Genomic DNA, 27,958 nt, shown 5'->3' on the forward strand with positions numbered 1-27,958 from the left:
ATTGAAGTCTGGTACAGAGGGTTTTATTTTTGCATGCCAAGACGTTGTCATTTCCACCTTAACATACCGTCGCCACATTTTGAGCCAAGACATTCCCGATGACAGCTGCAGGGCGTGCCATGCACATCCCGAGAATTTAGCTCACATACTACTCGTATCTAGTTGTCCAACATACGCGGGAACGACCTACATTCAAAGGCACAATGCGGCACTAAGAGTGCTCTATTACCATCTCTGTCACTCCTACGGCATTCACCTTAATATCGCTTCTCTAAATACTCTTAGGGAAATTGAGTCAATTGTCGAGAATGGGAAGTGCCGCATATACTGGATTTTTATATTCTCGACAATTGTTTCTGTTGCTCACTCGAGGCCTGACATGGTTCTTCTTGACTTCGAGAAGCGAACCATGTTCGTTGTCGAATTTTCGGCACCAGCTGACAAAAACATCATAGCCAAGGAGAATGAAAAGAAAGAGAGGTATCGAGACCTTATAAAGGAGTTTCAACGATTGTACCCGGAATATTCTGTTAAACTGATCATCCCTATCATCGGCGCTCTTGGAGGTGCCAAGATTTCACTTGCTAATAGCTTAAAAAGCATCCCTGCGTGTCAACAATATGCTAGACCACTTGCGGGAAAAATGCAGAAGGCGGCTGTCCTTGGGTCACTCCGTGTTCTTAGGGTGCACGGGGCACTTCCTATTCTTGACATTTGACTCGATTTCCCTAGGAGCATTTAGAGGAGCGATATTAAGGTTAATGCCGTAAGAGTGACAGAGATGGTAATAAAGTACTCTTAGTGCCGCATTGTGCCTTTGAATGTAGGTCATTCCCGCGTGAGTTGGACAACTAGATAGTATGTGAGCTAAATGCTCGGGGTGTGCATGGCACGCCCTGCAGCTACCATCGGGAATGTCTTGGTTTAAAATGTGCAGACGGTATGTTAAGGTGGAAATGACACCGTCTTGGCATGCAAAAATGAAACCTTCTGTACCAGACTTCAATCCGGGCGATTTAAGGAAAGCGAACGTTAGCTCACAAGACATTGACTGATCCTTCACATTTCTGTGGAAGATACCGTGCATCCTCCTATCGAGGAGCTGTTCATGAAAGATTTTCTCTTGTGCTTTCTTAATCCGGGCTTTCAGGAGTGAGTACTCGAGATAGATAAGATTTGATGCATTTTGCTCACCCCTAATACTGAAGTCAAGTCTGAGTGTTTCAGCAGCCTCCTCCGCTACTTTGTAGAGAAACGCTCCTTTGTCCACTTCTTCGTGATTCCTGACCATTTTAAGAAGAGGGTCTCTTCCGCGACCACCTTGACGGCGTGAGATGCACAGTCGCGGAACGGAAGACTTAATATGCATGCTTTTGTTCATGTGTATAACCTTTCTGGTCTTTGGCTAAGTTCGTGTGAAGTGAAATTTGTACAGAGTATACTTTAAAACTCTCAGAATAAATCTTAAAAGTACTAAAATTCGCTTAATTTCGCTCGTAGGTTAACAGGTGAAGCTTTTATGTCGAATGCAATAAAGCGCGCCAAGTCAAATTTTGTTAGTCATTCGAATGACAAACCGACTCTAACGGGAGTGGCAGAAATATTAGACCTAAAGTTTCAAGTAATAAAGTTTTTTATGATAGCCACACAAAATAAGCGTGTCCTACTGTTTGCGGATTGAGCATAACCTTTCTCTTTTTGAGTGGCGTAAGTGTACCTGCATATACCTTCATATATAATATTGGGCCTCGTAGTAGAACAGTGGTCTTAAGGTATGAGAGCGACCATTATATATCCTGTCCAAAATGTAGATGCATGTGTAGTAGCGCGCGGTCACAAAGGGCCAGCGATATTCCAATTTTTTTATAGCGTGAAACACAAAATCGCGGAAACGTCAGCCAACATTTTCAACGACGAAATGAGTGACAACAAAAACCAGTACGTTTTCATACTCTTAGTTGCGCCGACTCGAAAACAGAGGTCACGCTTATTCTTCCATCATTAGAACATTCTTCATATTTTCCGTGTTCCTAACAAAAAAAAGTACAGTGCATGCCAAGGAGGAGAGCGCTGTGTTTTTATGGCTTGAATAATGTAGGCGATGACCTCGCTAACCACTCGTTTTAAAAACAGTGCCCGGGCGATAAAAAGACGATGCTCTTCTTGATATGCAATATACTATTAGGATGCAGGTCTCTAAATGAAAATCCGTATTAATAAGAAAGTGATAATGTGTACCGAAATTTCGGTACAAATTTCCGTCGCACGTGCCAATTCAAACACTCACTCATTTAGTACCATCTAATTTAAAGGTATGGAAATGCCTCCGTGAGAAGGAGAGTATTGCAAAAAAAAATAGATGTAGATAGACAAGGGATAGAATGAGATATAGAAAATGGGGTTAAAGGGCATAGGGGTGAATCTAGTTTGAAAAAGAGATGGATACAGATAGAGAGGGGTTAGGGAGAGATAGAGAATTGGGGATTGAAAGAGAGAGATATGAGGCTGGATTAAAAAAGACAGAAAAAAATAGACAGAATATATGAGGAATAGACAGGGATGGAAAAGTAAGGATCAACATATATAAAAGTATAATTGTAGTGACAAGAAGATATAAAAAGAGACAGGGGATCACTATTAATAAAACGAAAAGATATAGATAAAAAAGAGATTGAAAGAGAGCAAGATAGATGGACAAGTGATATAAAGTAGATATAACTGGACAGATTTACACCAAATCTGCCCAACTTCATCGAGTTAGATCTCAACAAAGAATAAAGTAATGATCAAACTTGTTCAGGAAATTTGTAATAGAAAGATAAAATTTTATTCAGACAACTTCGCATTTTTCAAAACACATGTATTGTCATGGAAAAACAAAAGAAAGTTTTACCGATATTTGGTCAAAGTTTATCTTGTAAAGTTAATTTTTGTTCCCGAGAATCATTCATCGAAAATCGATATAAAGTTTATCTTCTGTTTTTTCTATGAATGCATTTTGTTATTTTCAACGTTCTGAAAACTTTCCTCTCTGATGCCAGCCGTGCACCATGCCTTAGCAAAAAACGCGGACCTCTTTACACAGCAATGTGAGCCTCATCCACGATGTCATCCAGTAGCCTTCGTGGTTATGCCGTTGGAGGGAAGGCGATCAGGTCAAGTTTGACGCAAAGTTCCTTTCTGTGCTCATCAGTTAGATGACCGCATTCTGCTCACTGCCCTAGTGTATAATATAACTATATTTGCGTGTGTTCATTACTCGAAATTCATCAGTGACCACTGAGCTATAGAACCCTCGACATAAAGCCCCTTCGCAAAGAGATCGCTAACTCTTTTTTGAGTCTTCTCAAAGTCGACTAGTGACAGTATAAGCAGATTTTTCAACTTCAAGGCATTTTTCGTGATAAAGCTTAAGGATCTGATGTTTATTGCGTTTGAAGCTTGGAAATTTAGTATTAAAGAGTCACCTACGCAGATCCCTAGATCACACACCAGCAGTCGGTTGATATCAAACTGCAGAATGAATTATAATAAATTTCTGATTTTTGGTGTTCTTTTTGAAATATTGGGCCAATTTTCCTACTTAGTAAACGAATTAATCGAAGATGACGGAAAAATCACAAAACGGAAAATATTTAAATTATAATGTTATCGAAATTATAAAATTGACGAATAGTACAATTTCCAACAGCTGATATTAACGAATATCAAAATTTCTGAAACAAAATTTCCTACATTATAAAATATACATTACAAATATATAAATAATAGATAAAATATTTGTTTGCAACATAAACCTCGAATGAGAGTACTTTAATGGCTATAAATGATTTGCAAAGTATTTCAGTCCAGTAGAATATGCAAAAATATAATCGAAGGATACATACTTTGAAACACATATATTTTTCTTATCTACGCAATGGACGCGGTGATTGAAAATAATTTTTTAAATCTTGTGGTATGCTGGTTTGAAGTCTCTATGATAAAACGGGTTAATTGGAATAATACTGCCCAGGTGAAAGTTTAGGTTAGGAATTAATTCCGAGCCAATCAGAACTATTTCAAATCATTCTGATATCTGTATCCGAACCAATGCGAATCAATCAGCACCAATCCGAAAAATTGTTAATCTCGTTTGTTGAAAAACGCTTGAAAATTAATCCAAATGCATTCAAATGAACCGGTAATGAATTTTCATTACGAATGAATCACAATCAATCCAAACCCGCATTGATTCAAATCGAATATTCAGTCTGACTAAATGCGAATCAATCCAGGCACTGATTCATTCGGACTGAAAATCAATCCTGGTCCAGATTGATTCTGATTTATTTGAATTGCAAATTTACTTCGGATTCGTCCAGATTCATACGGATAGATGTCTCAGATACAATCGGATTGAGCCTGATTAATTTTCAATCGTTTTTCAAACAAAGGAGATTCCAAACATTTCTCTTATTATGTCAGATTGATACCAGTTGACTCGGATACAGATATTAAAATAATTCGAAATAGTTCTGATTGGCTCTGAATGAATTTCTATCCGAAACTTTCGCCAGAGTGGTGAAGTAAGTATGTATAAAATTAGGCTATTCGACATTTTGGAAACACAACGCTCCTGTGAATCATTGAAAAGTTACGTGTTTCGTCGTATTTTGGAGGGGAGTGGCTCTAGTCTACTTCTAGGAATAGGGGTATGAATGTGAGAAGGGGTAGTGCGCCCAAATTTCGTTCTGATTCTTATGATTGTACAAATACGAAGCAGGATGGGCCTGGGATTACTTCCAGCGGCTTATTTCGGTGTTCCTCTTTCCTTAGGAAAAGAAACCAAGAATCTTTAAATGTTTCTAATAGTCTGAATATATGGTCTAGTTCGATTCTTTTACCTGGGAAGACATTTTCTTTTTCATAACCTATTGATACAGATGTCATGATCACCAATGCTATTCCAGGTGAGAGGAATGCTGATTCCAAAGCAACTCTTGAGGTTGTTAGTTCACAGCTTGTATGGTCTAGGAATACGAGGAATTTGGATGCTCGGTTTTCTGATTCTTTCACTTCTCCATTTATAGTCTCGATGTAAAGCATATCGTCTTTGATTCGCAAGAAAGCCTTCATCAAGAATGTCAATCCTAAATATTTTCCTTTGAGTATCTTTAACCGTGTTGATCCGTTATTCAAGAAATCCATCCTGCCAATTAGGAGGAGAACGAATTTTGTATGGTTCCCCTCAGACAAGGTCGAAATCACCCGGTAGGAAGGTGCTTAATGGAACGCATGGAATAAAATTTTAAGAAACGCATATTTCAATGCTTTTAAATGCGTGCCAATTGCATTTTTGGCCGAAATGTTATTAAATGCGCTCCATTGTATAAAACTCGTCTCATTTCAATTATTTTTAATTAGCACAAATTTCAAGGCATTAAACTGATTTCATAGTAATGCTATTAGAGAAATTTGCATTAAAGCCATTTAATACGGTTCGGTAACCCTCCAGCTAGAATGCCATACAATGCCTTTCACGGAACAAAGTATTGATTAGGACCAATGCCATTTAATGCTGCTCGACGTTCTGTCGCAGCTTCAATTTACACCAAATTTAAACATAGTTCACATAAACATCATTGGAGGGGTGCTCCAGCTGACAACAGTGAGTGTTCATGGTGGAAAAAACCTACTCAGTGTCAAATGTTGGATTGCCTTCTGTGAAATTAATCACAGGAAAATTATTTATCAGTAAAATACAGATCAATCTTAGTAAGCACTTTGTAGTAAAGTGACCTTTTTAATACACTAAATTCACCATTAAATAAAAATATCTTACCTCAATTAATTAAATAATTACGAAAGAAGGTGTTTGGGAGGATATGTTTACATTAGGGACGTAGACTAGGGAGGTAAATCATGATTAGTCGATGTCGCATTCAGACCAAAATTTATTTACAAATCATTAAAAAGTTTCAATGGCTCATCCTCCTGCGTATCTGCTATTGTAACTTGTTTCGTTCTTTCAAAGTATCTGATCATACGTTTTTACCCACAGAAGAATCGGTTACCTCTGAGTACAGCTTATTATATTTGGATTAGTTCACTCCCAGCATTTATTTTTATATTTGTTGTTTATTTAGTTTAATGAGTCTTATCCAATTTTAAGATTAGTATTGTTATTATTCATATCTTAAGTTGGTACACTTGTTGCTAGTTCGAATGTACATATTGTTCCCACGTATGACGCTTGGTGAGCGTTAATCAATTATGTAGATGAAGTTTATCATATCCTATTATGTGGGAATTTGAATGCACTCAGGGATATTAGGCTCGGATTGGGAGGATGTCTCAGGAAAGGAAATAAATTTGGCTCTTTCTGATAGAAATCGGGGTCCTCTGAATATTCAGGAACCTACTTTCTGACCTAGTATGCTTGAGAAAACTGGATAAAACCTGGAACTGGTGTTTCTCTCTACGTCTCTGGTTCACCTAGCTTTAGTGGAGGTTTCTCATGATACCTATCACTCTGATCATTCTTTGGTGAAAAATATTCTGAAAAACGGAGGTTTCAGTGCTTTGAAATCCGTATCAATTGCATGTTTGTCCGAAATGCCATTGAATTGAATGCCAATTCAAGACGCCAATATTTTAAAAGTGTTTTGCAGAATGTTCTGAAGCCAATATTGTTGAAATTGTTGAAAAAAAATGGGCGAACCTGCCTCGTGCTACTGAGACTTTGTTTTGTGTGATACAATTTGTGTGTTCAGCGTTAATTTTAATCGATACTACCAACATAAGAAAAACTACTTAATGCCAAATGTTTGATAGCCTTCCGTTTAAACTTACATCACAAGAAAATAAATTCGCAGCACAATTAAGACTAATCGCAGTAAGTACTCTTTAGGAAAATGCCTTCTTTAATTTATAAAAAGCACCCTTTACTGAAAATATAGTTTTTAAATTAATTTAATAATTACGGAAGAAGGGTTTGGGGGATAGATAAGCGATTGATGATTGTTCGGTCTCGTCACTTGTAACCAATAGGCGACTTAGCATCATTTCAAAGCGCTTCATTGTGCTTTTGCGCAATACTAAGATAATATAAATAAAATTAATTAAAATGTTTCAGTACGTTCCAATTAACTCCTTCTTACAGGGAGGGTATATGATGAATTTATAGATTATGTTTTCGAGTTCTTGGAGTAATGAGGTACTTTTCACTGCAGTTCACATCGGGAAATTAGAAGAAGGAGGCCGGCTCTGATGGAATATCTGGAAAAAAATTGAGAGAGGAAAAGGTAGTTTGTAATTTGTTTACCAGGAGGTTAAAAGATTTCTCAGATTGCAAAAGTTTTGTATCCTCAAGGATTTTAGGGAAACTCTAAATCCTTGTGCTGAAATTCCCAAGGTCTGGCGAACTGTTTGCTTCTTAGCCTGAAAGTCCAGTGCATGCATTACCGATGTGATTGCAGATTTCCTGAGACATTTCTTCTGTTGAAATACCAGTAGAGGTTCAGATCGATGAATCTGATCTTATGCACAGACCATTTTCGAAAGCTGAGTTCAGAAGTTGCTCTCAATGCTTGCACAGCGAAAACTTATCCGGGGTTGGATGAGATCTACTGCGAGATCATAAGCGGCTTCTTGTTATGCATTCTGGATTTTCTTTATCTCTTGTTTAATACAATGTTCCTAACTTCTATATTTCCGTTTGTTTGGACAGAAACTTAAGCGGTTTTCATTCTCAAACCTGCTTGGACAGATTTTTGTACAATTTTTCTTATCTCCTGTATGGGAAATCTTTTCGAGAGATTGTTCCAGAGGCGACTGGAACTTCTGCCTGAAAAAAACTAACTTAGCTCTTATTATTGCCATTCAAGGGATATCCAATGCTGTCTTTTCAGAAGTGTTTATTGTGAATCTTAGGGATCGGGGCATTCAGGCTGGAATTCTTAACTTTGTTAACTTAGTGGCTATTCTTACTGCTAAGAGGAAGGTCTTCTTCTAATTTGATAGCTAGGATCAGAGGATTTCTGGGGTAGATTCCACAGGGGGGGGGGGGGGGGGGGGGGGTTTCGTCGTTCAGATTCAACTTAGATCTTAAAAGGCTTGAGAATTGTCTCCTTTATGGAAGGATGGAAGTTATTCTCTTACGTTTGTACGGGTATGCACTTTCAGAAAATCAGGTATTATTTGCTGGTTGACGGCGATTTTGCTGCCGACTTAAGATATTTTGAACATTTAATCCATGAGTGCTCCCTTAATTCAGAGGTTAGGCCATCCTTTCTAGACTTTCTCTTGAGAATTGTCTCCTTTATGGAAGGCTTCCTGCTATGCAGATTCTTTGCTACTACTAGTTAAGAATCAATATATAAAAACATCTTTGAACCTTCTCAGGAAAGTGTTAGTTGTGTTCTCTCTCTCTTTCGCTGATTCAAGGGTCTGAGTCTCTTAATACCCCTTTCAAAATTTTAGTTCTCTGTTTTTATCAGAGGACCTGTACATCTTAAGACGATTATACTTCTAATCAATGGAAAAATAATGAACTATCAATCTACGCTACCGATTGTTTTAGATATTCGCTAAGCATATCTCTCTTAATCAAATATATTGTGAGAAATGTGCTGTAAGTGATTAATTTCTTGCTAGTTTTTGCATAAATATCATAGGATGCTAACTCAACTACCTTAAAACTATTCTGCAGAAACTTGGTGAGAGAGAGAGAGAAAGAGAGAGAGCATCTTATGATCTTATATGGGTAGTCCTTTAGGATGTTTCGAGATCTTTATAGCTTGCCTGTTTTTATAGTAAATGGTAGGGTCTCATATTTAAAGTTAACATAGACTTTAACTCGAGTTCAATCTTTAGGGACTTGGGTGACCCAGCCATGTCTTTTCAGGGTTTCTCGTCGGTTTCATATCCAGAGTCAACGTAGGATTTCACAGATGGTTCTCTTGATAAGTGACCTGAAAGTGCTGTCGCGGTTTAGGTATATACCCCGAAACTTCACCTAAGGTATGGTGTTCATTTGCAGCGACACACATCAGTTTGCTCGTCCGAACTGTATGCAGTCCTTTCTGCGGTTAAGCATGTGCTAAAATTTGAGACTGTGCGATCTATTATTTGTTCGGATGCTCAATGAGCATTACACTGTATTGGAGATAGACTCTCGGACCCCCACAGCCCTATTTTAGCACGAAATATTAGGGATCTGTTAGCTAAGGCTGCGAGAACCAGTCTTTCGCTTAAACTGATTTGGAGCTCGGTTGATGTTGGTATTCCGAGAAATAAAGTTGCTGATCCGTGTGAAAGGTCTACGCGATCTCTGAATTTCAGCTTGCATATGGGTGTAGGACAAGTGACTTTTGGTGGTTGAGAATATTGTGCCATAGGCTTCCATACAGAAGGACTGGATTTCGAACCCTAAGCCGGTACCAATCGAAATTTATGTATATACTTCAGCCGGGGATCCGGTGGCCGGAAACCTACTTTAAGCTGTAGGTCTCTCAGAAAAAGCTGGCTACGTACTAAAGTATGGGTTCCATGCTGAGGAGACTTACCTTGGAGGTCGAAGTCGATTTTGAGAAGACTAGAAAATAAGTCAGTTATCTTGTTGCGCTTGAGGTTTCTTGAGAATAGACATGGGTGTGAGATAATAGGCTTTACAGTTTGAATGTGGGGGGGGGGGGGCTTCATTGGCCCCGTTTTCCTGCCACAATTATAACTAACTAACTAACTAACTAGGTTTAGAATTTAATGATGTGGTGAGCTGCATCGACGAGGACTTTGAGTTATGGGGTTCACGTATGTGGCTTTATCTTTTTATAGATGGTATATCTTTTAAAACGACTCGGCCGCGCTTCTGTGGTTTTCGGTTCTCTCGACGGTACTTGAATGTTATCACGCGGTTGTTATTCTCTTACGTTTGTACGGGTATGCACTTTCAGAAAATCAGGTATTATTTGCTGGTTGACGGCGATTTTGCTGCCGACTTAAGATATTTTGAACATTTAATCCATGAGTGCTCCCTTAATTCAGAGGTTAGGCCATCCTTTCTAGACTTTCTCTTGCGACGGTTTCCGGGCAAGTATCTTAGACAAGTGAAACTATGAAACTTTGTATTTAAACCGGCTCTGGAGTTTGTAAGCGAAATCGAGGAATTCTTCAAGAGATAAAATTTAATTTTTCAATTTTTTAAACAAAGTAGTAAATTGTCGGTTGATGGTTTGGTCATAGCGTGAACGACGTCTCCTGTCTTGCTCCCTCTCTACATTGTTGGAGGTGGCACGGCGTGACTCTCCGTTCGGGCCCGGTAGAACTGAAAGGAAGGCACTCGCAGGATTAATTTATGAATGTGAACTTTCTACAAGAAGATTGCAATTGTGAGTTTTTATTAGTTCTGGCCGTTCGCTAAATAGCAATAAGCCTCAATCAATAAGAGGAAGAAGTTCGCATTCTCCCTCAACAAAGACGGTAGATTGCGAAAATACCCAGTGAACGCAATAGTCTTCTCTTTACATCTGAACATTATGTAAACCGAAAAATATATAGGGAGGACCAAAGCGTATACTTGGTATATCCGCGATCGACTATCACTGTCCCTTTATGTTTTCTTATGTCATAAAGAATATTTTTTATTTAAAAGTTTTAATGAAGAGAGCAGTAACTATGTGAAGAGGATAGAGTAACCGAATTTTACATATTTCCAATAATCTTTAGGAGGAGCGCGTTTGTGACCATGAGAGAAAAATTTGGAGCAGGCGATGCAAGCTTCGTCAAAAGCGAGGCCGTAAAATGTCACAATGCTTTCACATTATACAGGTAATGAAATTGTGTTTCTCTATATAATTTAAATCAAGGCAAATATTTTATCGTCCGCGAAGTAAACGACCTCACTCCCTTGAGAGCCATTTGCCAAGAAGGGCGATTGAAGACACATTCCAATAGAGGTTCTTTATTCGGGGGACTTACTATGCAGTTCAATAATAATTCGGATTTCGCAGCTAACAGAATAATTTTATTAAAGACTATCATTACGGAATTTACCGTAAGACTAACCCTTTCCCAGTACACTCGGGGCTAGTGTTACGGAAAATTCCATATCCCTAGCGCTATACTTTACCAAGTTATTCTTCTAAAAAATCACGTAACATCAATTATTGCTTCTTTGTTATGAAAGAGCAACTTAAGAACTATCAATTGGTGTAAAAAACTAAAAATCGATTTTTTGGGAGTTAGGTACCTTTTTTCGCGGACGGTTGCATATACTCATATTCCAAGTGACTTGGAAATTATTAGCATTTCCAGCGCGTTTCAATTTTGCTTTATGGTGCGGCTAAAGCGTTTGTAGGCTATTGGTTACAATGAAGCCTTAATGCAAGAGTTCAATGTAAAATGTTTCGCATTTGAATTTATTTGATCGCATTCAGTTCATTTGTGCTTAATGATGATAAAATCTGTTGGGTTGCCAAAGTTTCCTCTAAGGCTATAAATAAAAACAGAAATTAAGGTTTTTGGTATCTACAAGCGTGTCCGGATGTGAAACTTCAACCTAGTGAGTTGCGCCTAGCTTCAGCAAAAGGTTACCCGATAAATGTAATAGAGCAAGTAAAAATCAATATTTCCTTTAAAAATAAATAAATGTATAAATTATGTAGAAGCATAGTAACTGAATCTGTATTGATAAAGCCACTATTAGGCCGAGAGTGATGAAATGTTATAAATCCAAATTAGAGAGATACAATGTTATATCTTGGTTCATACAATAATCAAGTAATTTTATTGAGTTTTTAAATATTCCAACGTTAATAAAAGAATGTAAGCTTAAATATCCAAATGTTTTCCGAGTAGTAATAAAAGACCATTTGAGTCATGTGAAGCATCTATTATTTCAAAGGAAGTGCTCAACCAGAAGCCATGGGACATACGATGTGCCACATGCTATTAGAGAAGAAGCTCTCGCTAAGGTCAACGAGCTATTGGGACTGGTTAAACTGCAATACGCCACCTGCTGACAAAAATTCGAACTAGAAAGAATAGACACGATTTTTAATATGCATTTTAATTTGTGCATAAAAGTGTTTTAACAATTATTTTTTTAGAGTTTAAAATATTTATTGGATAATAAAAATAAGTCTTCACCGGAAGCCAAGTGTTTTGGATGAAATTTACATATTATACAGTGAAAAACTACACTTTTTGACAGAAATATTTGTCTAAAAAACAATTATTGTTCACTTTATTATTTTCAAAAGATTATAAACTTGAATGGAAATATTTTGAAGCAAAAATGTACTCAAAGTAAATTTTTATTAATTTATACATGAAATATTTACTATTTGAAAATATGATCTAAAAGTTAGGTTAGAATTTGTATTTGAATTTCAGTCGTCTATTATTTGCATTCTTGGGATAACATTAATAAAATTTGTCGCTACATACATTAGTTAAAGTTTATTCAAGCTTACAATGCATTAAAACTCACATGAAATAATTGTATTTTTTTAGAAAGCTTATTTCACAAAAATATGTTGTTTTTTCACAGTATAAGATGGAAACTCTATCTAAAACTATTTGTTTTTAATGAATATTTGTTTTTAGTCTTTAATCAATGTTTTATGCTTCATAAAACAACCGTGAAAACAGTTTTATGCAAAAATTAAAATACATGTTTAAAATTGTACCTACTCTTTCTAGTTCCATTTTTCGGCACCATGTGGCGAAATGGTAGACCACAATTTCCAATAGAAGCAAGGTTGTCTCTTCAAGGTTAATCATAGTTCTTGGGCCTCACCCATTGTCATCACGAAACGAAATTCTGGTCGGTTGAGGATACGCGCTGAGTAACTGTCACCTTAAACAAATGTATTGAAGTTGACAACTATCCTCTGCCAGATGCAGAAGATTTGCTAAACGACTTAGTCAATTGTCAAATTTTTGTATGATTGATTTGAGAAATGCTTATTTACAATTAAAACTGTCAGACTCGTGTAAAGAATTACTGACTATCAATACAATTTTGGGCTTATGGCGATTCAATAGACTACCTTTTGAGTTAAGCTCCGCACCTGCCATCTTCGATATTTTCTGTGATGGTACTGCTTCCTCCGGAAGCCTGGATGTTGTTAATACGCTAAATTACCTTGGTCAAGTTTTAGATATAAATGGTCGACAGCCGGATCCAGAAAAGGTAAAAGCCATTCGATCTGCACCAAGCTCAGAAGACGTAACTCAGTTAAAATACTTTTAAGACCTTCTAGATTCTTTGCATCAGCTTATACCAATGTCATCGGAATTTCTTGTACCATTTAATAACCTAACCCGTAATTCTGTTCCTTGGTGTTAGTCAAAAATTTGCGAAACGGCTTTCTGTGATGATAAGCAACAAGTACCTGGAAAATCGTTCGATTTTATGTCACTTAGTTAAAGGTGTTGAAAAACCAATAGCCATCGTGTCTTCTACATTTACAAAGACAGAAATAAATTATTGTCAATTTGATCGTGAAGCACACTCCATAATTTTTGGTGCTTAAAAATTCCATAAATACATTTGTGGTCGGCACTTTATTTTAGTGATCGATTACGGAACATGGAAATCAATGTTTAATATATATATATAAAAGTTTACCCCAACTGTTAGCAGCTAGGCATTTACGATATTCTATAATTTTGTCTGCCTGTGTTTGAAAGATATGTTACAAGTCGGACAAACATATTGGCCATGCCGATGCTTTGTCACGTTTACTGCTATCTCATGTTACCACAGGTGTATAAGTAGCATGTTTCTCAGTTCATAGCAGTTTCGATAAAAAAATATTGTCCTTTCGAAAGTTTTAAAAGAAAAAATCCTAGAGTTACTCCATCGAGACCACGCAGGCAACGCTTACATGTCAATTTGCTTGAAGTTTAAGGCTAAGAATTTTTTATACTGATAGATGAATTTTTTTAATGGATTTAAACAGGGACAGTTACACAAACTCATCTTGAAGTAATTCTATAAAACCTAAAAGAATGCTTCTCGTGCTTTGGTTGGCCACACACAATTGTAGCAGACAACGGTCCACCCTTTAATTCAAAGCAGTTCTCTGAATTTTTTAATCGACACAATGTTCCAGCTAGTTACTCTCCTCCATATCACCCACAGTCAAATGGCCAAGTAGAAAGAACAGTTCAAAAAATAGAAAAATTGATTTTTTAAAATATATTGTCGATTAAAAAAGTCAATCACTCAAAATAAATAAAAAAAGATTAATCGAATACTTACCGCCCTACAAAACAACACCTTTTTCAGTCACTAAAACTAATCCAGCAAATTTACTTCTGAATTACAACGCTAGAACACCGCTCTCAATGTTGCTTCCAAAAGATGAAACTGTCGCTAAATTTTGAGGAATCAATAAGTATACGCGGTATAAAAATAAATGACCAGGTGTTGACCCTCAACAGCGATAAGAATTAGAAGGTCAAATGGATTCCAGGAAGAGTGATGTATCGTCTAGGAGTAGTTACTTATCTAGTTTAACTGCCAAATGAAATTATAAAAAGCATGCATATCAATAGGTGGCGCATCCAGAAACAATTGGGGGGGGGGGGGGGGGGGGGGGGGGGGATTTTATGTAAAATCTGGAAATGATGTTTGTAATAGTACTCAGTAAAATAGTTTGAAATAATAGTATAAAAATTGACCCCTCAACAATAAAACAACTCGCTTGAAGAAACAAAGCCGTATGTAAGTCGTACAAATTCAAGTAATATATTTTTGCAGTAGAAAATATTGTAGTTATACATAAAATACTGAAGTTAATAATATTGCCTTAAGGCCATATGACAAGTGGGTCGCGTGACTAGATACCTACCTAACCGCCACCTTTCTTATTTTCCAAATTATTTCCACACAAAGCGCTACATCGAGTTGAAAATTTGGGACAATAAATAAGGAGCACTGAGAAAGGTGGGCCTGGTCCTAAACTTTAACCATCATAAAAAAAGCAAAAAAAAATATTTACAACAAAAAACTCTTTTCGTAATTACATAAATTTAGGACTTAAGGGCTTGTTAAGGGCTTGTGATACTTAGAAAATTATCGATTTTGCCAGTTTTAGGTTCTCCCGGCTTATTTCCTACAATAATAAATATTTAGACTTAAAAGTTTAGGAAATGATAGCGGACATGCTAACGGACGTCTCCGCACACTTTTTTGGTGGGTTAATTTAAAAAATTTAAATTTGGCTTTATTTGATCAATTTGGGTGGCGCTTAGGAATTAACATCGATTTTACCAGTTTTAGGTTCCCCCGGCTTTTTCCCTAGAATAAAGAATATTTTGTCTTAAAAATTAGGGACATGATAGCAAACGTGCTAACGGACGTTCTAGCACAATTTTTTGCGGGTTAATTCAAAAAATTTGATTTTGCCGAATTTGGCGTGTGTGTGTATTTCGATGTTATGTGGGTTACAATCCTCTCCCATAATTATTCTTAAGTGCTACCGAAGCATCTGTACGACAGAGCCCTACATTGTCGGAATAACAGAGAGCTGAGAAACGATCCGAACCTCAAAATAGGGCACATGCATAACATTTTTATTTAGAATTATAAATTTTTTGGTTATTGTCCCTCAAAAAAGAGTCCAGGGACGTCCGTTAAGATATTGTATAGCATCTCCGAATTCAGTTTTGAAACAATTTGATTTTTTTGTTGTTGAAAAAAAGCCGGTGGAACTGCACCGGATTGAACACATGACGAAGCATCACATGCCCTTATGAAATCAGATACACGTGACTTGTGCTTATAAAGAATATGAACATGTAAAAAAGCGTGATATTAAAAAATTTGAAATACTCCTTTACAACATATTTGAAGAATCAAGATTTAAATGCTGACCAGTGGGGGGGGGGTCCCCCATAGATTCGTCACTGTATCAATCAGTTAAGAGTGAGTATCCTTAACTGCCCATTGCATTCAATTGAAAGGAATTGGAATACTTCCCAAACTAGTACGTATGAAAAAACTCCAATCAAATGTAAGCGGAAGTTGTAGTCCACGGTGTTCGCCAAATGAACATGCAATGCCGAGAATTCCACCATTATCAGTAATAGAGCGATCGTCAAGAAGATTAACGCGCATAAGATGCGAACTATTTAGGTACCGACCTTACATTAAAAGGGGAGAAGTGTAGTGTTATTCATAAGTTCGCACGTTAAACATGACAATGCGGAGCGCCCCCTTCTGGCGTCGTCTGTCACCTCGCCTCAACAAACTTGCATCATGTTCATCGAGCTGCTAAGCTTTTTTACGATATCGCACGCGCATATAATTACCTGAATAAATATCTTTAACAGAAGTCTTTAAAGTAATCTTTCCCGACAACCCAAAACAGAATACGAGTAGGTTAGCTGCATCAGCTATTGGCGGCAACCTGTTTAACCATATATCACGCGCTGGCATTGATTGCGTTCAGTGTTTACTACTGACACTTAGCGGTGAACCAGTGAACCGTTGCCGATAATAACTTATCCTATTAGCCCATTGTATCTGAAAACAAGATGGCAATCTCTTGGTGTTCTAAGTTGAATAGTTCCTAATATATCGAGCGCGGTGCTAGATGGCCCTTCACTCCTTGTTTTTGCATCGTAAGCAATAGGACTATACCCTAATAAAATTGCCTAATAGTAGACCATATAGAAACCTAATAGGTTTGAATTCTTTCAGGTCCTACGACCTTTTAAAGCGGGATATGTACTCCTTTTTAATATGGTTTCGTATTTGGTATTTAGAAACTCTCAAATTGGATAGGATTACGATCCGATCGGGTCCTACGTGTAGTGATTTTTCATAGTAGCTTTGATGAGGCTGCGATATGCTGTGTATTCGGTTATCGCAATGCATACCTGCAAGGTCCAGAGCGGCACCTAGATGGATTTTCTATGTGGTTCCTAATTGATTTTATATGGTGTGAAAAAACTTATAAAGTAGATCTAATTAGGATCTAAAGTTTTTTGTATTCGTTCCGACTTCTTAGCAAAAAAGAAGCTATTTCTTAACTTGCTGTTATATAACCTTCGAACGCTACATATACTACCTAAACTTTTATTCTACCGCACGCTCTGAGTAATTTTGCTAATGATGCACTTACATCTTGGTTACAAAATTTCGGCCATGATGAATGAGAAGTTCTTAGGTAAATTGAAAATTTTGGAGAAACTTTCATAACGCTAATATATAAACGTTATATAAAATGATTTTATTTCTTTTCCGGTTGTACAAGGCGAGGGGACTCACATTCAGAAAGCATCCCGATTTTTTTTAATGTAAATATTATATAAAATGATTTCATTTATTTTTAGTTTTTTAGAGGCGAGTGGCACTTCTTTTTAGAGATATCTGAATCCCTACCGAGGTACCGTGAACACCGTTTTAATTTTACCTGCAACAAAATATACCTCCAAGTTATCACTGTGCTCTCCTGAATTTCTCATGAAAAGCTAAATGAGGTCAAACGTAATACAAGTTGATGGAATTTCCATTAAAAGGGTTGTGTATATGGGCTTTTGGAGACATGTCGTTTATGCACAATTTCTCCGAAAGTATTGTGGAAAATATGACTTATGTGGTATGTCTGTATTAGGAAAATAACGAGCTTTGTCTATGTTTAAAAGTCTTTCAGAATACTCAATGCAATGCATACCCTTTACCTCACCCCGAAAAATTGCAGGGCCTGTAAGGTCACTTACCTACACAAACTGGAATTCACATATGGCACGATTTCTCAAGAAAACCTTTTTGGATTCATTTCTGAATTTTCTCTTTAGCCACCAATGAAATGAACGAAATTTTAAAGTTCCTAAAAATATGCTAAAAATACTACTCTGACGTCCAACGGATTTGGGCGTTTCTTGACATTCTGATGCGAATGATATATACTTTTAGGAGTCACTTTTCGCATGAAAAATTGCATAGAATAATTCTTTAAAAGTAGGGTAACTTTGAACAAGCCTCTTTTTGATATAATAAATATTATTTCACTTTTGATAACACATACATATAGCTTGTTTTTTTCCTAATGCAGACATACCGCATAAAACATATTTTTCACAATACTTTCGGAGAAATTACGCCTAAACGACATGTCTGCAAAAGCATAACAATCCAATCCAAGCATAAAACATGATTTATAATTGTGAACAATGCTTTTCAATGCTTTAAAATTACGTTAAAGTAATGAAAATAATAAAAATAATTCCTTCCAATGTTTTCAAATCACGTAAACTACTTCTAAGTAAAAAGCTGGTGAAAATGTCTTTGAAGTTTATAAAATACCCAAAAATCTTGAAAATTTCTTTAAATTATTGTAATCTCTTTCAACGTTCTCGGAGTTTTTATAAATTTATAAATTTTAAACAAATCTTTAAAAATATTTGTAAGACTTCAAGATAATTCAAAAACAGGTATAGATGTGAAATGGATTGTGATTAACCCACGAATTAATGTATTGAATAAAAAGTTACTAATGTTATTTTTTACATCATCCTTGTGTAAAATATATTGTTTCTTTTTGACGTCAACTTTGTTTTACGACTATCTATGTCCGATTGAATTAAATATGATAATTTCAAATTGCACATTTCATTTGTTAAAATGTACTAAGGACGTTTTTGGATGTACCTTTTTCGAACCACCCTATTATGTATACAATCCATTATTCATAATTTTAGTATAAACAAATTCTATACATTTTAAACAATTCGCCATCCTAACGCAGCAATGTTTCACAAATAAAATGTTAATTACAACAAATGTCGCCTTGTGATGATTATTTCTAAAATTTAGTAAATTAATAGGCTAGATCCTTTATGAAAAACGTACGGAAACGTCCACCAGCGATTTGCCAGTACAGAACCAGTACAAGGCAGCATTGTGAAGCGTTACCAGACAGTACTGGTCGCGTATAGATTACCAGTACTGCGACTCCGGAACTCTGTACTAGGCTAGCACCGCGTCATTGGTGTATTTTAATTGATACTTGTGGTATGCCTGCATTAGTAAGTAAATAAGGTGAAGGAATATTTGTGAAATTATAATAATCGATATTGTAATTAAAAACATACTTAGTCAAAGATACCCTACGTTTGAAGACTAATTTCACGGTTTGTAACGATTGTTTAACAATAATAAAATAAGATTCTTATAACAAAAACGACTTTTTCTAGTAGAATGAGAAATTGCAATCCGAATTTGTGTTTGATATCAAGTATATTTCGAAATTATCTCCACCATATGTTTCGATCAGACGTAGATTGAAAAAGAGCATTTTCAACGTCTCAAACTTTATTTCGAATACTTACGGTTAATTAATGAAAAACTATTGTTAACAAATATTACTTGTGCGGTATGCTTGGATTCGTAAAAGAGTCAGGTACCCCGTAATAAGCGTCAAATTCAAAAAATTCAGAATTCGTATTACTATGAATACGCGATTTTTCCTCCGTCTAAAAATACCCCAACGGGAACAGAAAAAGTGAAAATCCTGTTCCTCTCAATCGATTTAGAAAAATTTAATGAAAGAATTTATTTAACCTATGTTTTATTATTATATCTTTTTATAACTTATAAATTCAAAAAATATTCAAATTTATATTTATTTACATTTTAATCATTGATTTAAACGCCTTAAAAATGCATCACAGAAATCTATTTAAATGTGTGGATTAAAATAATTTTAACTCTAGAGAGGCGGACTTGAATTGATTAAAATTAAATTTTGAAAACTTATACTCCATATTAAGGAATTAAACAAATTTAGAACAAATATTTTTTGAACTTATTAGAAGGAATTAAATAATCTCAAAATATGAACACTTTTGGGGAATAGAAGACATCTCTGTGGAGTTATCTGTCAATACAATTACAAGGAATTCAATATATTGAAAACACGTTCTCTTTTGGGGAACAGGTGGCCGCTATGGAAATAGAAATAAATTGGTTTCTGAGATGTCCTATTCCTATAATGACATTTTATACAGATGGAAAAATCGCGCAATCAAAATAATAGAATAATCTTCACTTTTACGCTGAAATCTGAAAATATTAATTTTTCTCTGTTCAACGCTTATTGCCGGGTAGATAACGCTTTAAATATCAACTGAGATTGAAAATATTGACCGATTTTTATCAACCTTTTTTTGATTTACCCAGAATAATATAACGATGCGAATGCAGTATGATAAAATTGCATTAATTAATATTGTACAAAATTCGGATTTTTATCCTCTACGTCTAATCTCAAACAATGAGAAGGTCTCGCGAGGCCAAAAATTTTTTTTACCACGTACCCTTTTTTTTTTAAATATTCCAACTATGATTGGCTGTTAAAATTTTGTTTGTCACTAACAACCTCCACCCTTTTGGGCGTGCTTATCATATTTCTGCCTCTCTTGCACACTTAACTCAGAGTGCCCACGCTAGTACACAACTCTCTTAAAATGATCTGCTTATCACTTGCGATTATTTCTCCTTTTCTGTTGCATATGTGCAACTTGGTTAGAATATGCCCTGGTGTAATAAAAATTGCTGTTATTCGCCCAATTCCAAATGTCTCCAACCCAATCACTTCTCAATTCTTTCGCCCGACAATTACAATCACTAAACCACTACATGCAGCAAAAAGAAATGTAATATTCACTTATTAAGGAATGTAGAGAGTTTCTTGTAACCGTAACAGTATAAACTGCTCTTAATACGGGGGTAAAAATGTCAAAATCACTTAGAATTTCGTAAACGTCGCAATGACATTAAGGTTAATTTAACAGTTATCATTTAGTAAGGTAAACCTCTATTCCCTAGTATTACCTACTGTAAGATATGTGAAATACACTAAACTGAGATTAAAATAGCGGTGCAGTGGACATTACGGAAGCGGGATATACTATCGATTCGATTGGTTTGCTTAGCTCGCCCCTAAAGTTGACGGAAGGGCTTTTATAAAAAAAAAAAAAAATAACGCAATTTTCGATGGCACAACTTATTCACAGGTCGTTTACACTTGAGAATTTATTGGAGCAAGACGTTTTTCTATTCCATAACTGTTTTAGCTGACTTGTAAGGATATGAGGTAAGTTCGAGTGCTTTTGTTGTGTGTCGCGATGGCTTGAGCGTATTCAGAAGTCGTTCCAGAAATCGCCACCCTCAGTTACAAATGCATTTCAAAATTATCTTACAGATCGCAACTCATGTAATAGTGTAGTGATTAAGATGATTTACTTGCGCGCTTAGGTTTATGTGTTTGACCCCCCCCCCATAGCGTGCGAGGTTTTAATTGTATTATAAGCGTTGTATTACAAATATCGATTAATTACAAGTATATCCGAAAATATATGTATATAAGAATTAACCGTGCGCTTATTTCTTAATTACTTTAGCAATACTTTTGCACAATTTGTAGTGCTGTCTAAACTATAATCTATGCCGTTAACATAAGTTATATATCTTTATATTATTCGTTAAAGTGACATGATAATTCGTAATTGCAGCATGGAGGAACTGTGTAGAATAGCGACTGTGTCGGTAAAATCTACTGATCCGCAGGTCAGCACCACTTGAGAATTAGTACTGGTAACCATCAATAACAGTTATATTTAGTTGCTTCTATATGCAACGTTTACTGAACTGTCGTATTGTCCATATACGTACTTGGAAGATCAGTAGATTTAACTTGGTTTTCAGTAAAATATAAGGTTCTTTTTTCTGCGTGTAACACGAATTTTCCATCTCCACACAGAAAGACTTTTTATATAAATATTTAGTTTATTCTATATGTATTTATATATGTATATATATATATATATATATATATAATTAATTTAAATAAAATGTAACAATTTATGGATGATCGAGGTACTGTTATAAAGATTCCTACTATAATAAGAGGTGATGGTATTTCTGTATGTATTATTATAAACTTGAGCGAGCAAAAACTAGTAAGAAATATACGAAATACTAATATTCTTAAATCAGAATGCGTATTAAAATAAGAGCCACTAGTAATATCTGCAGCTAGGATTTGCGAGAGTTTTAAAAGACTATATGAATTACGCCGGAAGGTTTCTGAACTGTTCTGTTTATAGCCTCTTTATGTTCTGTTTATAGAAGAATGCTCCAGTGAATCTGACCTTGACGACGAATATGTAGAAAGCAAAGAAAGCACAACTTTTTCCAAAAGAAGAATTGAAAGATCTCATCAGAGATTTAGGACAGTCCAAAAACACAATTGAATTCATAAGTTTACTGTCACGATATAAATGGATTGATGGATGAATTGAAATCAAGGATTTACAGAGCAATCGAATGAAGACTATTTATGGATTCTTTTAAGTGAAGTTTTAAAGCTGTTTTGCTTCACAATGCGAATATTTTCAACTACGCATATTCAACTACGTTAAAAGAGAATTACGAAAATATCAAGTTGGTGTTGGATAGATTAAAATATTCAGAATAAAATTGACGAACTTGTAGGGATTTCAAAATATTTGGAATAATTCTGGGTCAGCAACCATTAATTGGCCAGCCAGATAAACTTTTGATGAAGGATCAGTGAACACCATTAACTTTCCACCAGTGGATTTGGCGAGAGTTTTACGGTTAACTGTGCCTATAAAAGAGGGCATTGTGAAGCAGTTTGCACTAGCATTAGAAGAAGAAGATAGCTGTTTTATATATCTTTAAGAAAAATTCCCAGAACTATCGGATGCAAAACAGAAAAACGGAATAGTCGATGGACCTCAAATCCGGAAAATGTGTAGGGATCAGAACTTCGTTACAACTATAAACAAAGAGCAAAAACCAGGTTGTTTAAGGCTCAAGAAAGTTGTTGTAAACTTTTTAGGGAACCACAAGATTTTGGTGATTACAGTGAAGAGCCTGGAGAAAGATTTCATCAAGATATTAAAGAGCTGGAACGTCCCTACCAAGGGTGGTGGGATATAAACATGATGGCAGACTTTTGTTGGAGATTGAAGAGGGAACATATACAGAAAGGAGTTAACTAGAAAACTGAGAATTAATTTAGTTAGGCCTATTATTCAAAGTTAATAAGACTTTTTAATCAGTACTTTTTAATTTAATACGCATTATTCCGACTGAGGAGTAGATGTCAAATTTTCGGCAAAGGATACACTTTCGTATATACTTCAATGTTCCCATAATTACTGCAGATTATTTACGAACAATTCAGTGCGCTCCAGGTAGTCTGCCTCGTAAGTTTTAGTAGGATCGATCGAAATTGCCTCGAGAAACCACATAGGGCTACACGGAGTGTCACTGCAATTTTTCTCTATTGTTTTCTCCATTTTTATTATTAAACAAAATATTTTATCCAAAAACCGGCTTCGTCCAAGCCGACGGACTAGTAGTTAGATGAAGTGTGCAAGAAATCAGACAAAAATATTCAAAATTATGGAAAAGCTCCTACATTACCTCTTAGAACTCTATTAAATCCCCTTAAGGGTGTTGGTGCAAGCCGATTTTGAATTTTTTTAAATAGGTACGGCACTGATTCCATATATATTTGTGAGATGATAACAATCTTCGTAAGTCGTTCTGATGTGCAGGATCTTTTTTAAATTGATGTTTTGAGGTGCTAGTTTCAAGATTAACTTGTGATTTAGTACCTTTAGATTGTCAAATTGAGGATTTGTTGGCTTTATCAATAAATGTCATAAGTATATGAAAGACCCCTACATTAGGGATCCTGGTCCAATTGCAGGCGAGTCTGGCTTCCTGGGGATGAATAATCCTCATACCTCTTTAAGGCTAAATAGGAGGGCTTTCCGACTTTGATAAGGACAATGTAAATTCATCGTCGGACATACTACGGCCACATTCTCACACCCTAATGTCCTCCTGTAAAGCGATACATTCTTCCTGGCTTCGATACTCCAACAAAAAGTGACACGACTAATTCTACACATTCCCTTTCAGAGCAGTTGTCATCGTTCACAAAACTTGTCCGAGTAGCAAGATTTCGTCACTTGTTCAAGCAAAAAGAGCATACTGAGATAAAGGCTCGTTCAGCATTATCAAAATAACAAAGACACATACATCACCTGACATCACTGTGGAATCAAACATATAATTATGCAGTGCGAGAATATGCGAAATACTGGTTCGCACGGTTTTTTTCCGTATAATTCTATCATCGAAATCAACTGAATTACGTCTAGGTTTCAATTTTCGCTAAGCGATAAATCGGACTAGTGGTACCGAACCTACTCCGGATTTGTACTCAGCGATTCTGGTCACGTCTCTTGATTTTCTGAGGGGTCGCATGGGGTCTCACCTTCATCCCTGAGCATGCCCATGACTCGCAGGAGTTTCCGGTTTAAATTCACGCAGAGCTCCTGGCTAGCTCGTGTTTGTTTGTGCGTAGCCCTCATATACCGGTCTTTCCTTCCACCCGCTTTTGTGACGTCTTGGAGGCTCATGTCCTGCGTACTCTGTGACATCTAGCCTTTATGCAGTTTCTTTTGGCCGGGCAGTGATGCAGTGATGCGTGGTCCGAACCGTTCGGGGCTTTTTACGTTCCCACAGCCTGTGCTTGCGGTGATCATACGGAGCGAATTCTCATGAGTGTGTCTCCAAATAATCCTCTGGATACCAATAACCCTCTTTTGCTGCAGCAAAAGATCGACTGCGATGTGGTTACTAAGGGAGCAGATGTTAGAGGACCTAAAGTCGGTGGGTAATATGCCGTCTGACCAGTCGGTCTACTTACCCAGAGTGTCATCATACTACGGCCTAGTGATACCAGGGCTTAGAATTCCAGTCACGTATCAGCAGGCCTTGAGCACTTTCGGGGCTCTTTGACCTCACGGTCGCTTCAAGTCAGGCTGCTCTCATTTTTTAAGTTTCTATCGTAAATTCTCTTAATTGCCGTAAAGTTTCACAAACACTCGTAACTTCTCTTTCAGCTATCAAAAATGTCGGAAATAATTATAAATTTCTCATATTACTGGGAAAATATTCTAAAACATTTGTGAATTATATTCATTTTCTTTATTTCTGAATTTCTGAGAATGTTACTAAAATTTTCTGTAACTTTACGCGACGCTTCGAGAATCCTCCGCAACATTCGAAAATTCTATCAATTTCCAAAGATTCTCGAAACTTTTGGACTCCTTTTAGCAGGGGTTATTTAGCGAGCCATGTCCACTGAGATACTATCCATTACCTGGTCTATTAGTCGGAAGGCATTTCAAATACCGTGTAAGGGATTGTACAGGATTAAATTCTGAAAATTGTTATTTATTTATCACTAAAGCGGGAGCCAAGCAAACCCAAAGCAATTATGATCTTTATAAAAAAACCGAACAGGTCAGGTTTTTCTCTGCTGTCTCTCTTGCGCAATTCTGACTCCTATTCATTGACTCTTTCTCTCTCTCTCACACACACTTCTGGTGGCCCTCTATTTAGACGCCATTTTATAACCAAGTTTCCCAAAGTTCCTCGTGTGCTTTACAGTTAGCCACGACCTATCCGGGGATGACCCAGGGAGGAAAACGTGCTATAAGACGGCTGCCACTTATCTTCTTTTATTACACAATCACTGGAGAAAACCGAATTTGCAGGTGACGCCTTTTTGACCCACGAACAACCCTCGAAGCTCGGTTATTTTTTAAAAGACGTCAGATAGGAGTATACTTATCCGAACCTCGATGGCGATGTCCGGGTGTCAGCTGGCAGGTTCACCAGATTAATATCACGCACGATTATGGGGGCTAGGAATACACGTGAATGAGAGAGAGAACTGACTTGTTTTGCCCTGCTCCGTCGTGGAAGATCCACTTGCCACCAGGCAACGTCGCCACCACATGCTTGCCTTTCCTCTCTAGCCAGCTTATATTAGCTTGGCCACGTGGTGTCACAGGGTTGGTTGGGTCTGTAACGGTGGCCCGCCCAAGGCTGCCACTCGCCGCTGGTAGCCGAATTGATGCGCCGTGTTGCCCTGGCCGATGGTTTTGGTAGCCAATCTTGGTTAGTAGAGCATGGTCGTTGTTTGAAACAGTAACCGGCCAGTGCTGCCTGTAGGGAGCAACGCGGACTCTTCGCGATGTCACGACAGTGTTCGTCTGTTCAATGTTTATGAATTGTGAAATCGTCCATATGTCACTGTTTAGTGATCAGCGAGAAAGTGTTGATTTTATCTGACCCATATCTCCCTCTCTATTCTCCTCTTTGTTTCAGATGAAACCCATATTTTGTTCACAACAAGCTACCTTGATCGTCAGAAGTTTTAAGTTGTTCCGTGTGCTATAGTAGTGCTTTAGTTCTTGGGCGAACTTTCGAACCGTTTCCGTGAATGGTTTACCAGATGTTAGTTGGATCCAGCATTGGTTTTAGCCTTTAATTTGAAACATCTAATGCTTTCGCCGCGTTATAAACTGAAAAATTGCAGGTTTAAAGGTCTGAAGCCTTCGAGATATCCTCATGAGAGGGGGGGGGGGCGTTCATTTTAGCCAGATCTCTGGACTTATGAGGAGCCTGGATATTAAAGTTTTTCCTTGTCCTGAAGTCGCGATCATCTCTCAGTGCCTGCGGTTGGAGAAGAGCTCCGCGTGTATTGTATCTATTTTTTAAGAGATAGGCAGCTTGATTTCTCAATGTCTCATGCGAAAAGTTTTCAATCTCTTCGTGTTTCTGGCACCACAGAGCGTGCATACGCGCAATAAGACCTTCGTGACCGAGGATAATGTTATAATCGTAGAATTCCAGCAAGTCATCCTTGAGTAGACTTGTCCAATCAATGTGAGTGTTTCGCCATTTCGTCGTGATGTTTTCATGTAAACTATTTTCAGCACCCCGAACTCGAGGGTTATCAGCACTGTTGGCCGTCGCATTGTCGGGGGCTCTGCGCGTTTGATTGTTTTCAAACGCATCTACAAGTTTTTCATGGTTTGGTGGTATCATTGTTGTTCCCACGAGCAGCTAGGTAAAGGGTTCGTCTATTCTTGTAGAGCTCTGCATGTAAGGATAAGGATACATTGTGAGAATTTTATTTTATTTACAAAAACAAAATGAATACCTACCTTCGGTACTGCATCTTTCGTACTCTAATATTCAAGAACGAATTCTCTAAACTTATGTTGGACGCCAGGCTTTCCGTAGCTACTCAAAGACATCAAAATACCAAATAACAATATGCTACAGCAAAATCTCAAAAAGCACAAAATTCTACAACAAAATCCAATAACCACAAAATTAGACAATAAATCCCAATATCGAATCTAAATTACCGTTAGATACAGTATACCACAACAAAATTATGCTAGCTCAGCCCTGAAAATCTAGCTAATGGTAGAAGTAGTGGTCGACGGTAAAAATGAAAGAAATCCCTGCATTCAAATAAAACGAGATCAGTTGAAATTTCAATTTAACAAATAACACGTGGTTAATTAACCTTTGATACACATTAGATCTTCTGGTGATACATTATCTTGTATGCCTAGGTGTCAACCCTTTTCTACTTTACAATGAAGGTATAAACAATTTCTATCCTTCAAAATGGAAAATCCACTTACAATTATGAGGATAGTTCAATAAGTCCTTAGAATGAAGTATAAAAACAATTTTTTTTTATTTTTCAACATAAACTCCTTGGAGCTCTATATACTTGGTCAATCGCTTTTCAAGTTTTTTTAATCCTTCAGAAAAGTGCGTTTTCGGAAGTTCCTCAAAATAAGCACTTACAGAGGCGATGACGTCTTCGTTGTCTGGAAATCTTTGTCCACCGAGCCATTTTTTCAAATTTGGAAATGAGAAAAAGTCACTGGGGGCTAAATCTGGTGAATACGGTGGGTGTTCGACCAATTCGAATATTATTTCTTCAATTTTAGCAATTGAAACGAAGCATGTGTGAACTCGGGCGTTGTCGTGATGAAAGAGAATTTTTTTTCTCGCCAAATGTGGTCGTTTTTTTTAAAT

The 27,958-nt window shown here is 36.7% G+C and overlaps 1 protein-coding gene across 8 annotated transcripts in view; it reads left to right on the forward strand.

Moving 5' to 3' along the window:
• The window catches only part of LOC117169010 (prostasin), a 297,259-nt gene that overhangs the window by 87,374 nt on the left and 181,927 nt on the right, over positions 1-27,958 (forward strand). For 7 of the 8 annotated variants that reach the window (XM_033355110.1, XM_033355118.1, XM_033355065.1 and 4 more), the window contains exon 4: positions 10,708-10,809. The exons of the other annotated variant lie outside the window; for it this stretch is intronic. In XM_033355110.1, the coding sequence (XP_033211001.1) occupies positions 10,708-10,809 (102 nt within the window). The remainder of the gene's footprint in view (positions 1-10,707; positions 10,810-27,958) is intronic. 8 annotated transcript variants of the gene reach the window in all.

Source organism: Belonocnema kinseyi, chromosome 1 (assembly GCF_010883055.1).
Source record: "Belonocnema kinseyi isolate 2016_QV_RU_SX_M_011 chromosome 1, B_treatae_v1, whole genome shotgun sequence".
In the NCBI taxonomy this organism is placed as follows: Eukaryota; Metazoa; Arthropoda; class Insecta; order Hymenoptera; family Cynipidae; genus Belonocnema; species Belonocnema kinseyi.